This window comes from Castanea sativa, chromosome 3 (assembly GCF_040712315.1).
Source record: "Castanea sativa cultivar Marrone di Chiusa Pesio chromosome 3, ASM4071231v1".
Lineage (NCBI taxonomy): Eukaryota > Viridiplantae > Streptophyta > Magnoliopsida > Fagales > Fagaceae > Castanea > Castanea sativa.
Window position 1 is genome coordinate 3,512,748 of NC_134015.1, and position 16,874 is coordinate 3,529,621.

At 34.3% G+C, this 16,874-nt stretch overlaps 2 protein-coding genes across 2 annotated transcripts; one reads left to right on the top strand and one right to left on the bottom strand.

The window, feature by feature from the left end:
• Positions 1–3,246: 3,246 nt before the first annotated feature.
• Positions 3,247–4,002, top strand: LOC142627937 (uncharacterized). The gene has a single exon (XM_075801840.1). The coding sequence runs from the start codon at positions 3,247–3,249 to the stop codon at positions 4,000–4,002; it is 756 nt and encodes a 251-aa protein (XP_075657955.1).
• A 10,486-nt stretch (positions 4,003–14,488) lies between these two features.
• Positions 14,489–16,279, bottom strand: LOC142627938 (putative pectinesterase 55). Its single transcript, XM_075801841.1, has 5 exons — positions 16,086–16,279; positions 15,830–15,989; positions 15,441–15,656; positions 15,074–15,318; positions 14,489–14,657 (listed from the first exon to the last, which is right to left on the bottom strand). Exons 1-5 carry the CDS (start codon positions 16,277–16,279, stop codon positions 14,489–14,491), a joined length of 984 nt encoding a protein of 327 aa, XP_075657956.1.
• Between the last annotated feature and the right edge of the window lie 595 nt (positions 16,280–16,874).

A 16,874-nucleotide genomic window follows, 5' to 3' on the forward strand; every position in this document is an offset into this window, starting at 1 on the left:
CATTTACAATAAACACAACACCACCCCCGCTGCACTACAAACACCTGACACCACTTCCACCACCGACAACCCATAATCTACCGTCAACACCCAAAAAAAAAAAAACCCATACCATAACACTATCCTCTCCAACCATCAACACCACAAAAAAAAAAAAAAAAACACAGCAACCCACGGTCAAACACAGCAACCCATCGGAGCCATCACCAGCAAACCCACGCCGCTGCACCACCAGACCCACCCAACCCACCTAACCCAACGCTAACCCACCGCGATCTCCATCGCTAACCACTGCGAAGCCACACAATCTTCACCCACAAACACAACAAAATTTTATGAAAACCGGATTACTCAATTCGCCGCTAGGAAGCTTGAAGGAAGTTGATTTTGTTGACCCACGCGGAGAAGGAAAAATGAAAGAGAGAGAGAGAGTTGCAGGAGAAGGAAAAAGCGGAGACCCACCACCGCCGATCTCGCCGATCTAGAAACCCACCACTCAGAGAAGGAAAAATGAAAGAGAGAGAGAGTTGCCGGAGAAGGAAAAACGCGGAGACTCACCACCGCCGATCTCGCCGATCTAGAACCCACCATGCCAATCTAGAGATGGCAGACCAAGAACAAGCACAAGGGAGAGAAGAGTTGGAAGACGGAGAGAGAAGGAGAGAGAAAAGAATGAATAAAATGAATTAAAAGAATGAATAAAATATATTAAAACTTATACCATTTGAGCTACAGTGCGGTTCTACAATTAGAACTGCACTGTAACTCAATTGTATTTTTTTTTACAATTGTGTTAGTTTACAACATTCACTGCTGGGCCTAAATGAGAATAAATGGGAAAAGGGCCTTGCATTTGGCATATCCCACATTCAATGTGGATGCTCTTACATATGCAACTTATTGTAGCATCTTGTATTTTTTTCTTTTATTTGTTCAGTCTCTCTCTTTTGATCACTTTGTCTCCCTCTTTCATTGACTTCGGGTTTTATTGGGTTTTGGGATTATATTATTTTATTGTGTAGATATAATATTTAATGTGTTGTATGATATAATCAAAGTTGAGATGTTGGGTGTATTGTAAAATAACATAGTATAATAGATAAAGTAGCTTTGAGATGGTAAAATGACATATTTTTTAGAAATCAAATGCTACTGCTCTTAGAGTTCCAAAAGAAATGCTATGAACTATTTTGATTAAAAAAGTTGAAGGAAGTCAAGAACTAGGAAGAGAGGTCCTAAAAGTTTCTCTGCTTACGTCGCTGTGGGTTTCCCATGGAAACTAGACAGTAGAATTTCTTTATTGTCCATAGGAGTGATATCTCTTCCCTCTAGTAGCACTATTACTAGTAGGGCTTGTGGTTTTCTCTTTTCCTTTTGGGGTTGGGGAAACACCTTTAGTTTATACTTTTTTTTTTTTTTTCAAATCATCTCTTTTAGTCATAAAACACTTTTACCATGGATGAAGTTTTAAGCAACTAGAATCACCTATTGCTCACAGAGGACGAAGGGACGAGAGTCAACCTTGAGAGTGATTCGGATGAGGCAGTCAAGGAGTACATTCTTGCTGCAAGATCAACTCGTAGGGTACAGAATGTTGAGGCCATTGGTCAAACTTTTAAACCATTATGGAAAGCACAACATGGTTTCCATATACGGGTGATGGGTAATCATATGATCCTCTTTGTCTCCAAGGTGGAGAGTGATGCAGAACGTGTTCTAGCCATGGAACCATGGACTTTTGACAAGCATCTAGTACTATTACAGAAATTTGATGGTTCATGTCCAGTCCAACAGCTGCATTTTTCGAAGATCAAGTTCTAGATTCAGATGCATGGCCTCCCATTGAACAAGCTAAACTGGAAAACATCTATGGAGGTGGACAAATCGGTGGGCTTTGTTTCACTTTCGAAAAATAAGGGGGATATGATAGGGGTGATTTTCTACAAGTGAGAGTGGAGATAGACGTCTCGAAACCCCTGTGTCGTGGTTGAAAAGTTTTGCTTAAAGGTGATAAAGAAGAGTGGGCGTCATTCAAAAATGAGAAAATGCCAAATTTCTGTTACTGGTGTGGCATGGTAACTTACAGTGAGAAGGAGTGTAGTGTATGGTTAGCAAGAAAGGGTTCATTAGCAGTAAATCAACAAGAATACGGAGCTTGGCTTAGGGCTTCACCGTTCACATCGGGTAGGAAAACTTTCATGGCTGTTAAAGGGATCGGTAATGTGTTTGGGGCTGAAACACTAGCGGCTAAATCGACAATTGAGGGAGGTTAGAAGGGCGGCGGAACCTCATCGGTAGTGGCAGATTCAGAGACAACCAACCAGGTTTCTTGCCAAGAGTTTTCAATTTTGGAGGATCCGCCCATTGAGGAGATTATCCTGCAATCTTCTCGGTTGGAGGATCACCCAAATTCAAAAAACTCATTTATTAACCCGAGTATCCAGGAAGTTAGTTTCAGGGATGAGTCTTTTGAATTTCAAATACAAGAAATTGATGCTAAGATAAGGCGATTCGATAAGGATAAGGGTGAAGTTACGGGTGAGAATATCTTGGAGGCTGAAGATCATTTTTTGGTTTCAAATCCCAGGGATAAGCTTAGTTTTTCAAATTTTTCCACTAACAATAACTCACTGCATGAATTATTCGATGGAACCAATAGGGTGATGACAAGTGGACAACAAACCCTAAGAACGTGGAAGAGGATTGCAAGGTCAGTGAACTCTGAGATCAAACCATGCACGCTCAATCTTGCAACGACAAACGTTATGGGACGTGTACTAAAGATTTCCAACCTGATTTACCTAGTAAGAAATTACAGGTTTCGAAGGAGGATGGCAAGATCAATATTCAAATGGTGGAGGCTGCTGGGCAGCCCCGCCAATCGCAATGAGTTGCTTATTCTGAAACTGTCGCGGGCTTGGGAACCTGCATATAGAGAACGGGCTTGGAGAGTTGATCCGGGCTAAAGATCCCTCCATCGTGTTCTTAGCTGAAACATGGGTAGATGAAGCAAGGCTAAAAAAAATAAAAAGAGACTTTGATTTCTCTAACATGTTCTTTGTTGATAGGAATTATGTGGATTTACAAGTAGACACCAGCTCAAAAAATCACATTGATGCCATTGTTAATAAGGGGAAGGAAGATGCTTGGCGGATAACAGGATACTATGGAGAACCCATCACACATAAAAGATTTGAATCATGAGATTTATTATGACATCTAAATAATCGTTTTAATCTTCCATGGATGTGTGCTGGGGATTTTAATGAGTTGCTAAAAAGTTTAGAAAAGTGGGGAGGAAGCAATAAAAGCCAAGCACAGATGCAATTATTCAGAGAAGTAGTGGATGAGTGTGGTTTTATAGATCTTGGCTTTGTTGGATCTCAGTTCACTTGGCAAAAACATTTTGCTGATGGTCATTCGATTTGGGAGAGACTAGACAGAGCTTTAGCTAATAATGAATGGATGCTTAGATTTGCGGAGTCAAGAGTTCACCTTTTATCTGTCACATCTTCTGATCATAGTCCTTTATGGATTAGGCCAAAAAGTTTGGATCTTCCATGTTTTGCCAAACCTTTCCGGTTCGAAGAAATGTGGTTGTCTAACAAGGGATGCATAGAAGTGGTAGAAGCGGTATGGTCTTCTCAAGAAGGTCTAGATCCAAGTGTAAGGGTGGTTCAGAAGATTGAGAAATGCGGGAAAGAATTAACATATTGGAGTAAAATCCATTTTGGGAATGTTAGATCTGAGTTAAACTTGAAGAGAAGACTACTCATTGAACCTGAAAAGGAAGCTTTGCAGTCTGGGGATAATTCACGTGTAAGATCTCTTAAGGCTGATATTAATGATCTTTTGGATAAGGAATCACGCATGTGGTTACAAAGGTCAAAAGTGCTATGGGCGAAGAATGGAGACCAAAACTCAAACTATTTTCATAGAAGGGCTACCCAAAGATATCGAAAGAATTCCATTGTAAACATTAGAACTTCCGAAGGGCAATGATGTTTTGATATGGAAGAGGTGACAACTACATTGGTGGATTACTATAGAGATCTCTTCACTTCCAGTCAACCTCCTCAACACAATGAGACTTTTAATTCCATTTAGAATATAATTACAACATATATGAACTCTCAACTTTCAGCTCAGTTTATGGCATGGGAAGTAAAGGAAGCAATCAAACAGATGGCTCATCTAAAAGCTCCAGGCCCTGACGGCATGCCCCCTTTATTTTTTTAGAATTATTGGAACCTAGTTGGAAATGATGTCACTTTAGATGTTCTCAGTTTTCTAAATTCGGCTACCCTACCCCTTGACCTAAATCACACCTTTATCACCCTTATCCCAAAAACAAAAAGCCCAAAAAATGTTTCTGAATATAAACCCATTAGTTTATGTAATGTTCTATATAAAATCTTTTCGAATGTTTTAGCAAATAGATTAAAGAAAGTTTTACCAAAAAATATTTTGGAACATCAAAATGCTTTCACTAAGAGTAGAATGATTTCTGATAACATTTTGGTAGCTTTTGAATCACTTCACAGCTTGTAGAAGCATAAAGGGAGAGATAATTATATGGTGATTAAATTGGATATGAGTAAAGCCTATGATAGGGTGGAATGACCATATTTAGAGATGGTAATGAGGAAGTTGGGTTTTAATGAACAGTGGGTGAAGTTGTTGATGCTGTGTGTTACTACAGTTTCATACACTATATTGGTAAATGGGGAGCCCAAAGGTATGATCCATCCAACAAGGGGTATCCGTCAAGGAGACCCACTCTCACCCTTTCTATTTTTACTTTGCACAGAGGGTCTTCATGGTCTCATAAACCAAGCCTCAGTCTCTAGAGAGATCCAAGGCTATCAGCTTTGTAGAAATAGCCTGAAACTAACCCATCTTCTTTTTGCAGATAACAGTCTCATATTTTGCAAGGCAACAGTGCAAGAGTGCCAAAAAGTACTTGAAATCCTGGAGACTTATGGTAGATGTTTTGGCTAGCAGATAAATAAGAAAAAAACTACCATATTCTTTAGTAAGCTTACCTTAGAAGATATGAGAAACCACATCAAGCATGCTCTGGGAGTCCCTAAAATCAAGCAATATGAGAAGTATTTGGGGTTACCTTCATTTGTGGGTAGGAGGGCCAGTTTCAACTTCATCAAGGAAAAGGTGTTGAGGAAATTACAAGGATGGGAAGAGAAGCTACTTTCACAAGCAGAGAGGGAGGTATTAATTAAAGCGATGATTCAAGCAATCCCCACCTATACCATGAGTTGCTTTAAACTCCTAGTAGGTCTATGTTCTGAGATTGAAAGCCTTGTTAAGAAATTTTGGTGGGGACAAAGAAGAGAGCGTAGAAAATTCCAATGGATGAAGTGGGAGAGTCTTTGCCAACCAAAAAAAGATGGAGGTATGGGTTTTAAGAATTTAGCTTTACTTAATGATGCTCTCTTAGCAAAACAAGCATGGCACCTTCTTCACAATAAAAATCTCTATTCTATCGGATCTTCAAGGCAAAATTTTTTCCTAATTGTTCTATCATGGAGGCTACTCAGTCATCTAGAGGGTCTTATGCTTGGCAGAGTATATTGAAAGGAAGAGATGTGTTGAAAAGAGGAGCAAGATGGAGAATAGGCTGTGGGGAGAATGTTAGCGTGTAGAACGATGCTTGTTTACCATCCCGGGATAAGCCTACAGTGCAATCACCAATGGTGGAAGGCTTCCAAGAAGCCAAAGTGAGGGACCTCATCAACCCGGATTCTCACAAGTGGGAGTCAGATTTGATTAAGGGCCTATTCACTCCCCAAGAAGTTGAATTGATTTTGAGTATTCCTTTGAGTCAAAGGAGGATTGAAGATAAAATAATCTGGCCATTTGTCTCTTCAGGTAATTATACAGTCAAGTCAGGTTATAATTTTCTTATTAAAGAAAATTCATCTCAAGTCACAAGCTCAACCAATCCAGGCCTTGATCAAGCTATCTAGAGAAATATTTGGGATGCTACTGTTCCAAACAAAGTGAGGAATTTCCTGTGGAGAGTGTGTAAAAATGCAATCCCAGCAAAGATGAATTTGGTGCAGAGGAAAATTATGACTGTGGGAACTTGTGATCACTGCCGTGCATCTCTAGAAACAGCCCTCCACGCACTCTGGGAGTGTCCAAAATTGTCAATGGTGTGGGAGGAAGACAACAAATGGAGCTTCAGAGGAAATACAAGCTTTACAACTTTCCAGGCGTTAGTTCAAGATGTTATAGCCGAAGGTAAGGATTTGGAGAAATTTGCCATGCTAGTTTGGGCGATATGGTATCGAAGGAATTAAGTGAGGGTCAACCAGAAAGAGTTCCCTTACAATCAAATCGGTCCTTTTGCCATCCAATTGCTACACGACTTTGTGCAAGTGTTTCTAGAGAGGCAACTTCAGTCAAGGAGAATAGAAGGTCAGCATGTCCGATGGCAATCTCCTCTAGTGACAAAATTCAAAGTAAATTTTGATGGGGCTGTATTTAAAGAAGATAAATGAGCGGGGTTAGGTGTAGTGATACGAAACCACCAAGGTTAGGTCCTCGCATCCTTGTTTGAGAATGTAGCGCTCCCATCGTCCATTGAGGATGTTGAAGCTCTAGCAGTTGTCCGAGCAGTGTCCTTTGCAGCCGAGTTAGGAGTGTCTTCTACCATCATTGAGGGAGATTCAGAAATAATTATTAAAGCCCTGAAGAGTGAGGAGGAATCACTGTCAACTTTTGATCATCTGAATGTTGCAGCAAGACTGTCTATGGATGGCTTCAGTAGTTTGAGTTTCACTCACACTCGTAGGTAGGGTTATAATTTGGCACATAGCTTTGCTAGACATGTTAGTGGTTATCTAGTGTGGATGGAGGATGTTCCACCATAGCTACAAAGTGTACTTCAAGCTGATTTTGGCTAGTTTGATTTAATGAAAGTTTATGATCTGGTTTCTCAAAAAAAGAAAAAAGAAAAAGGGAAGAGAGGTCTTACAAGCAATTTAATTAGTAATGATGGTTGAGGATGACATTTGTAAATTGTTCCCAAAAATAAAATATAGCAATTTAATTACCAATAATTGTCGAAGTTAAGTAAGCACAATAATAATGGTCATCTATATTAGAGTTTAAAGGGTTTTTTGATTTGGGTTTCAACTTTTAGATTCCCAAAATATCCAAACCTTACTTATCTCTCTCTCTCTCTCTCTCCTTACATATATAGTCAAACCTCAAAGAAAAATCCAATTAGATTTTATTTGCATTCTCAATTTTGTGCCCTATGTCCTATTTAATTTTTAATTTTGTGTAAAGTGAAGTAGTGAAGTATTGGGTGAAAATATTGAAGAGTCCTAATCTAGTTAGATTTTGAATTGGATTTCAATTGGAGTTCATTTTTCCACCAAGTGTTCATCTAAGTTTTTAATTTTTGTGACAAGTGAATAATTGGGTGCAAAAAACGAATAGTCTAAAACTAATTAAATTCTAAATTTATACCATATATATAATGAGAAACCATTACGTATATTAGAAATGTATGGTCTAAAAAAAAAGTGTAAGTTAATATCATGTATGATTTGAACATTTTCTAAAAAAAAAATGTATAATTTGAACTGTATAATTGTGATTGTAAGGGCTGTATTTGGTTTCTGACCTTAAAGGAAAAAAGATTTGGGCCCAAAAATTCCAATACAATAAATTTATAGAGAGTGTGTTGGAAAACTAGGCTCTAATGAATCAAATAATAATTGTAGTAAGCCCAAATGAAAAGAGTACAAGAATAAAATGGTTTTGCTCAAATAAATCGTCCTTGGTGCAGTCTGAGGAGACTAGATTTTATATATGTTTCATTTGAATTTGGTTACGAGTCCTGCTCTTGGTACTACAATGGTTTTTCTTCTGATTTTCGATGGATCCCCTAATAAGGGACTTCTTTCTCTATTATATACTTAGTTTTTCTTTATCTCCACCCTCCGCGTGTAGGGCAAGCTGCTAGCCTTTATTCTTATCCCCTCAGCACCTTCTTGAAGTCTTTGGGTGTAGCTGTAAGGCTGCTGATTACTGTTTAGGCATCACCTCCACATTAATGCAGCCAAAGGGTTAGATGTAGAGCATTCAATGCAGTGAAAGTAGCTTTTCCTTTGATATTTCTCAGCTCTCACTTGTCCTATGCTCCATTGACACTCATCCTTATCAGTAGAATCTTTCGGAAAGTTGCTCCTAATGAAATTAGTACCCTCTAACCTCTGCCTTACTTAGCCGAGGAGGTATTCTTTCTCGGACTACCCTCCCAAACTCTCGCAGTTGTGGTTTGTCCTTGGCTCTTTGATTCGCATGTCTTCCTTATCTTATCCTTGTTCTCGGATTACTAGACGTCCTCGGATAAGGCCCTCGACCCGCTATACTTTATGGGCCTTTTATCCCTACAGTGACTATTTTTAATTGTACCCATGTATATGCACAGAACTATACACTAGTTTACAAAAACAATGATCATTTGTAAATTATTCCTAAAAACAAAATGATGGCAATTTACCAATCATTGTGGAGTTAAGCAATAAGCACAATAATATTGGCCATATAATTAAAATGGGTCTATATTTATTTATTCTGTCATCTATATATATATATATATATTGTGGGGAGTAAAAAGACCCTGATGGGGATGTGGGCCTTTGGGCCATGCTAGGGAAGGCCGACCTGCTCTTGGTTTTAGAACTTGTTAGTACTACGGGTCGGCCCATACGCCGAGGATCCGAGGATCCAGCCGAGGGTGAATTTCCCTTCGGACGGACACCGGAGAATCCGGGACTTCATGATAAAGGTTAGGGAATGACACGGTCAAGACCAATGGTTAAAGGGGGTAAACCCTTGAATGTCCTAGAAGCACCGATGTTAGAGAAATACCAAAGATAAAGGCTGTCACCTCCACATTAAAGACCCTGCACCTACCACCCTGGCCGCATTAATGGGGAAGTGACACCTGAACAGTGGAAGGGAAACTTCTGGTTACTATTCAAATGCACTGAGAAAAGAAATATCTAGGCTAAGGGGGAGTTGGGGCAACACGTGTACAAAGTATCAAAAAGAGGAGTATTTAAGGAGCAACTTAGAATAGAAATGGGGATCCCTTCTTTGTAATCTAAAAAGAAAGAGAGAGAATATAAGAACATCTCTCGGCTTACGTCCGAGCAAGTTGATTTACAATATTCCTTGTTTGTTTTCAAGTGTTTGCAATCTTTAATTTGTCATTTAATCCTCAAACACTTCTAACTTGGGTTTCAAGCCCACACTCTACAAATTCATATTGTTTAAGGCTCATTGGGCCTGAGCCCGTAACTGTTCTTGGGGCCAGGTGCAATTGTGCACTTACATATATATCTAAAAGTTGAAGTGTAACATTTATTGTTGCTACACTTCTGTTGAATCAAATCATCGTTCACGTTATTATCCTATTTCTTTTTAATTTTTCTATAATTGTTTTTAACATTTACTTTTTTTTTTAATTTTTAATATTTACACTTTCTCCCTCCCTTAACTTTTCATCTCCCCACTATTCTCTACTTTAATATCACTCTTTATCTTTCCTTTCATCTTCTCTTATTTTGTCTATTTTTATTCACACTATTTTACTATAAATTCATCATTCTCTCTTCTATTTGCTGCATAGTTTCCCCTCACAAAAAGAGGTTACTTCTCTCTCTCTCTCTCTCTCAAATTTTTGGTTGATTTTTTATCTTTCTTGCATCTCTGCTTTAGATTGATAAATTTTTATATTTTTTAGAACTCTACTTTTGGTTGATGCAATTAATTTTGTCTTTGAAGTTTTTTTTTTTGTTTTTGTTTTTTGTTCTCTAGATTGTTTATCTACTCTAATTGATTATTTTTTTATAATTGCAAATTACCCTTTAAATCCAGGTTGAGCAGTATTCAAGATTGTAAGAGTTTTTGTCTTTGTCTCTCTGGTAGGACTAACATTATTTTACCAAAGTTGACTGAGGATTACAATATATGATGTTGTCTTAAACATCATTGCAGGTACCCTTTTATCAAATTTAAATGTTTTCCTTTCTCCTTCTAAGTTATACTTTTAAAATATGAACATTGATAGTTTTAGTGACATGCATATTGTGATATTGATATAGGTGTTTTTTATGAGCCTCCAAGAAATGGCCCTACGATATGGGAATAGGCAAATGCCCAACAAATATAAAGGCAAATGCAAAAGGTTAGTGTTGCTTTATTTTTGTTAGCAATGCACTTTCTTAATTTATCGTTTGAATTTTCAATCTTTATAGTGTAAACATTAAGGTCATATGGTGATTTGCTCATCACGTGTTTGATGTTTTGTTTATAGAAAAATACCATAATTCAGGCTTTATAATACTTTTGTGCAAGTTTGACTCCATCAATTGATGGGCATGATTTTTGGTTCATTAGATTGTATGCTTTTTCCAATATGGATGTGACTCCATTTTTGTAAGTATTTGTCTCTCTAATTAAAAATTCATATGTTTGGTCTTTGGTACATCTAATTCAAATAATCGGAAAGAAATTTTAAAATTAGAATTTTTGGTCATCAAAATTTTATTTTTATTTTTAGGTTGTGATCATTTATCAAATGTAATACCCATATTTTTGGGTTATACTTCTAAAATTTTAAAGACCATAGTTTAAAATCATTTAAATTTTAATAGAGCAAAAAATATTGCCCAAAATTTTCTATAATAATCTTTCAAGTATCATATGGATAATATTATTAAATAAGGATATTTTCATTAAAGTTGTGCCCAATGTTTCTCTATTAATTTCTATATATTAATTTTGTAATGATTGAAAGCAGATTTGCGTTCCTTTGGTTTTTTTTTTTGAGAAAAAAATTCTTTTGTTAAGTTGTGTGCCTTATTTATTTTATTTGATAAGGAAGCTAAAAAATTACTTCAAACAACAACAAAAGAACTTTCAAACAAATGTGCAACGGTAAGATCATACAATTAGCATGTATGATCTTTCATCTACTTTGACAAGAATACGCTAAATTATATTCAATATTTTATCATATGCATGCAAATTTCAAGCTATTGAATAAAAATAGAAAAGCTCATTGGAAAAACATTTGTGTTTCAACTAAAGCTTAACGACTATAACTAGAAGAAAGGATGAGAATTCAGATATAGGAATTCGTGTCAAAACAATCAAGTAAAAGTCTTTGATCCATTAATAATTAATCCTTTTGAAAAATTGAAACTTATACAAGTTATACTACCTACATTCTTAACTTCTACCTACTTTGATTATCATTAAAATAACAAAAAAATAAATAAAGCACCAAAATTTTTGACCCCATGAGGTACATGAATCAAGGGTATCCAATTAAACACTAGCACTAATAAAAATAAATTGTAAAAGATAGAAAAATAATGAATCGCATCAATACCATCCGGCAATTGTGACTACAACTATTCCATGAAATTTACTCATTTAAGCTAAAATAAAAACTTCATTATTTAACAATCAAAATATAATTTCGGCTCATTTTATTCAACATTTAAATTCAACTACATCCTCCAAATCTATTAAATTATATATATTTTCTCTCAAAGAGAGAGAGAGAGAGAGAGAGAGAGAGAGAGAGAGAGATTTATGGTAATAGTATATGTTTTTAATCATCTAAGGAAGTAGAATATATAGAGTTTCTAAATAACTTATATGTTAAAACCCAAATCCATAATAGAACTACACTATCAAAGCATGAACATACAACATCAATTATTTTTTAATTACTGCTTGAAATTTACACAATTGTTGGAAGCACCTAATTTCAAATATAATAAAAAATTCACATAAAGTTTTCTCATGAAACGTTACAGTGCATTATAAAAAAAAAATAGCTACCAAGGATATTTCCTCTGGTAATAATATAAGTTACATAAAAATAAAGTTAGCTAGTTTAAATATCCCATTTTCCAATATTTCATTTCACCTTTTACTATGTGAAGGTAAAATAAATGATGTGGATATTAATAACTTTTTAGCTACTTCAAAATTATTAATAATTAATTTGTATAGGAGTTTTGATAGTTCAAATATACTACCTTTTGATTTATTTATTTATTGATTAAGGAAAGTGGCAATTGAATAGTTATGAAGAAGTAATTCGGTTAAATAAAGAGAGGAAGAGTCGAAGAACTGGATATTAATGATTGTTTCAGTTGTTTCAATATTATTAATATTATTGTCTTTTGATTTTTTTAAGAAAAGTGTCAATTGAACAGATAATATTGTAGCGTGAAAGACTATTTAACTTGGGCTTTATTGAGGAAAACATTAAACATCAGCTATAATTGAAAAATCTATTAAATATTATAAGGCTTGGGCTTTATAGTGGAGGGTATATGAAAAGCTTTTATTCACTTAATTGACAATGAAAAATTATTGCTAATAACTAGAGCAATTGCTAATCCATAAAACACACACAACACTATAAATTACAATCCTAAACAACTTAAAAATTACAAAAACATCATACAACTATACAATCACAAAAATAGCACACAACATGATCACAAATATTTTGTACAAGATCAAATTACAAGGGAAAATAAATCCTTCTTCAAGCCAACATAGAAGGGGACAAAAATGCAAAATATGGACTAGCAATTGCGTTGTTATTTGAACGAGGAAATACAATTACTATTTTCGATTCTAAATCAACTAGATGGGAAAAAATTGCTTCAAAACTATCGACAAATCCTTCAACATACAACTTTCGAAACAAATACATTTCGCATCCCAAAAAAATAAGCATGTAAAAATATTGGAGTGGATCATTGGGATTGTGAAAGTCCTTACCCTTATGGAAACAAGAAATTATATGTAACATCCAAAATGTGTTCAATTGACTTGAAAAAGTATGAATTAGTCAACCGAGTATGGTAGAATTAATATTTCAAAAAAAAACAAAAAATCAATTCTACTATAAATTATCCTCATTTTGTTCCAAATAGTAATCTCTAATAAAAAAAATATGGTTCCATGAGCAAAAGCTTCTGTTAGCATGTATCCTACTATATATTGGTGATACATATATAACATAGCTTGAAGTGTAATAACATAACAAATATTAATAATAAAAAGACCACTCTAAAAAAAATTATCACGCACGGCGCACAGGACCACAACTAGTTAACTTCATAAGAATTGAATCTAAAAGAGTCACCAAAATTTTATTTGCCTCTTGTATGTATGTGGTCAACACTTTTATTTTTCTTTTTTAAAATGTTTTATAGATATGATAGAATTTCAACTTATGGTCTTCGCTTTAATTAGAATAATTGTTTTTTTTATCATTGTCCGCTTTAGAATAATTGTCCACTTTAGAATAATTGTTCTTTATCTTCAGGTCAAGGTACCAATCAGTTTTGATGTATGGTGTGAACACTTGATTCATATCATATTCACTCAACTTGATCACTAGTCCACTCAAAACTACATATAGTGGAAACAAAGATGATCTCAACTCAATTTACCTAGAGATTGATAACCCAAGAATTAATCACAATGCACGACAACAAGGATTAAGGAAACGGTCCTATATATCGGGACATGAAGATTCTTTATATAGAGGAAAAAGAAGGGAACATGTAGGAAGATTTGGAAAACACAAACATATATAATTAATCCCTTTTTTATTTTATAAAGAACTAGCTTGTAACCCTATGCGTATGCATGGATATACTTAAAAATATAGAATAAGATGTATAATATAATTCATATAAATATAATTTAAATACTATTGATAGTCATTTTTATATTTTGTTAACTTTTTAAAAAATTTTTGTAAGGATATTATTAAGTATAAAATGTAAATTGTCAATTTCAAAAAAAAAAAAATTATTGCAAAGAACTTTTTTCTTTAAGATTCATCTATTTTAGACTCTTTGATTTTTGTACTTAATAATTCACTTTGATGAATATTTATGATGTAGTCTCACATTTGATTTTAAAATTAATAAATAAAACTCTTTAAGAATAAATAATTTAAGACATATGGCGCAAAATTGAAACTCTAATTTGGAATTCTAATTTGAGTTTCTCTCAATTTCACCTATTATTATATATATAGATATATAGATTTGAAATTTTAATTTGAGTTTCTCTCAGTTTCACCTATTATTATTATTATTATTATATATTCTGTTTACAAATATTGTAAAGGTAATGGTTAAGATGTATTTAACGTTTTATTAAATAATATTTTTATACATTTAAGAAAAAAAAGAAAAAAGAAAAGGCATTGCAACTCATAATTTGAGCATTTATTACATTAATTACAGCTAATACGCATACTCGCTTATGATTGCAACACTACAAAATACCACAAATCTGTGATAGTAGAAGGGAATGACAACAGACACATGCTTAAAACTCAAAAAAAGAAAAGAAAAGAAAAGACACATGCTTAAACATGTTGAAAACGGCGCGACTAAAGATGCAGTCGTTGTTCTTCTATCCAACCATCTTGGTTTAGGAACAACTTTTGATCGACAAACTTTTTCTGTTGTTCGGCCGTTAATGTTTTCTCCCATTTCACACGTTTTGACATGTCTGCCCCTGGTCCCTTGCATTCCACCTCTGCATATGTGATATATTTCCTATACAACAAGAACACATAAGAGAGAAAATTCTTACTTGCTCGATATTCAATCGAAAAATGGCTCAACTATTTTGAACACATTGGTAATATGTGAAAACTGTAATGTGAAAACACAATTTTCTAGTGATTCTAAAAGAATACTCTTTTGAGCTGTGATTTGAAAATGCACTTTCTTGGTTTTTCCTCAATTAAAAAAAGAAGAAGAAGCAATTTTCTTAAAAATACAAAGCCAAATGGCTCTTTTTTGTGTTTGTTTTCATTTAAAAATCACCATTTTCTCGTAATGCCAAACGAGCTCTATATTAACTATTTCCTATAAACTTAAGCTTTTAAAACAAATGCTAGCTTATCAAGATCAGTCAAACAATCTATAAGATGAATGTAAAATGGAGAAAAGAAGAAAGAAGAACATACTCTTTCCCAGCTTGTCTCCATATATCCCAACCTGCTGGGGCAATAATATTGTCGAAAGTTGACCTGAAATACACTACTGCCGAATGGTTTCTATATGCCCTCCCTAAATATGCAGTACCAGTTCCTGTTACTTTACAATACTTAAACACAAAACCATTGGTTTGTGTATCACTTTCTCGACCTTGAGCTGTAATATAAGCATTCCAGTTGCCTATACTTTTTCCATTTACATGTATTTCAGAATTCTACACGCAAAATATATGAAGTAATGTCAAGGGGAGTATGTGATAAAAGATAAAGGTAATATTGGTAATGTTCCCTTCAGTATTGGTAAAAAGAAATATGATATAAGCATGTTGATTCTAACCTGATAAAGTGATTGACCATAACCCCAGATAAAGTCTATTGCACCTTCAACATAGCAACCATCAAAAAAGTGACGACCAACTAAGTCAGTGAGTGTATCTTGTATGCCAATAAAACCACATTCATAAAATGATGCTTTGTCTGCATAAAGAAGAGCTGCTGGTGCCCATGTAATCTTTTTCACCACATCATTTACCAACACGAGGTCATATGTATTCTAGCAGTAGCAGGAATATAAGGAAAGTTAATTAATAAATAAAATGAATGTTGAAATTCTTTTGCTATTTTTAAATGCTTTTACCTGCTAATAATAAAAACTTTTTAGTTTTCAATTATTAACTTTTTGTGTTAGGGTTAGCCCAAGATGAAACTTTTTGAGTTTTGCCTAACCTTGAATGTAATATTACGAGCCATAAAATTTGAAGCATACAACTTGAAGGTTGAACTTTCCAAGGAGTTTCCAGAATCATCCCATTCGATCACAGTCGATAGCCTACTTTGTCCCTTAAGAATAATGTATTGTTTATCTTTAAGGATTGTAACTCTCTCTCTAGACAATAAAAGAAAAAAGAATATTATTAGTGACTGAAATGTAATGGATAGCTTATAAATGAAAATTGGAGTATATATACTAATGTTGATTTACTTGTAAACACCAGCATTGAGAAGAATAATTGTCCATTCTTTGTTATTTGATGGGATTGAATCGATGGCCTTCTGCACTGTGGTGAATTGTCCCTTGCCTGACTTATCAACTAGGATAGTCTTAGTAGAAGTGGAAACATTTAGAAAAAGGAAGAGAGTCAGTGTAGAGTAGAAAATAAATGTGGGAGATACCATTCTGGAGAGATGCAATGGTGATAAATTTTTCACCTGTTGATGTGTAAGATGATGAATACATTCTCTATTTATAGTTATCAATGTTGCAAGTTACAATGAATTAGTTGGAAAGAAATACTAAAATAGAAAGTGTGACAAGATTTTGACAAATATAGAGCATATCACATTTCCTTATCTAAAATTTCTTTTCTACTTTTGGATAAGATAATTTTTTTTTTCTATTTTTAGTAAATCAACTTTTAATAATATCTACGTTCCATTATTTAGGGAGGAAAGAGTTCGAGTTGCGCGGTTAGTTGTATGTTTTAATTACATCTTAAAAAAAATTCTATTATCTATTATCTATTATCTATTCTAAATTTTAATTTATATTTAAATATTATCTCTTCAATAATTTTTTTCTTCTTTTCTTTTCCCTTTGCAAGTCAAATAAAGATTAAAAATCTTTTTTTTTTTTCCTCCTTTCCTCCCCATTTTCCAAACATATACAAGGAAAGCGTTTTCTTTTTCTTTTCTCCTCCCTTCTTTTCCTTTCACTTATATCTTTTTCTTTCTCTTCTCTCAATTGTAACCAAACAAAGTGATAATTTAGGCT

Coding starts and splice junctions, on each gene's coding strand:
- LOC142627937 (XM_075801840.1), top strand. CDS start 3,247: ATGTGTGCTGGGGATTTTAATGAGTTGCTAAAAAGTTTAGAAAAGTGG.
- LOC142627938 (XM_075801841.1), bottom strand. CDS start 16,279: ATGGTATCTCCCACATTTATTTTCTACTCTACACTGACTCTCTTCCTT. Junction 15,319..15,440: donor ATGGTCAATCACTTTATCAG/GTTAGAATCAAC, acceptor TTTTGCGTGTAG/AATTCTGAAATACATGTAAA. Junction 14,658..15,073: donor TGGAGACAAGCTGGGAAAGA/GTATGTTCTTCT, acceptor CTTGTTGTATAG/GAAATATATCACATATGCAG.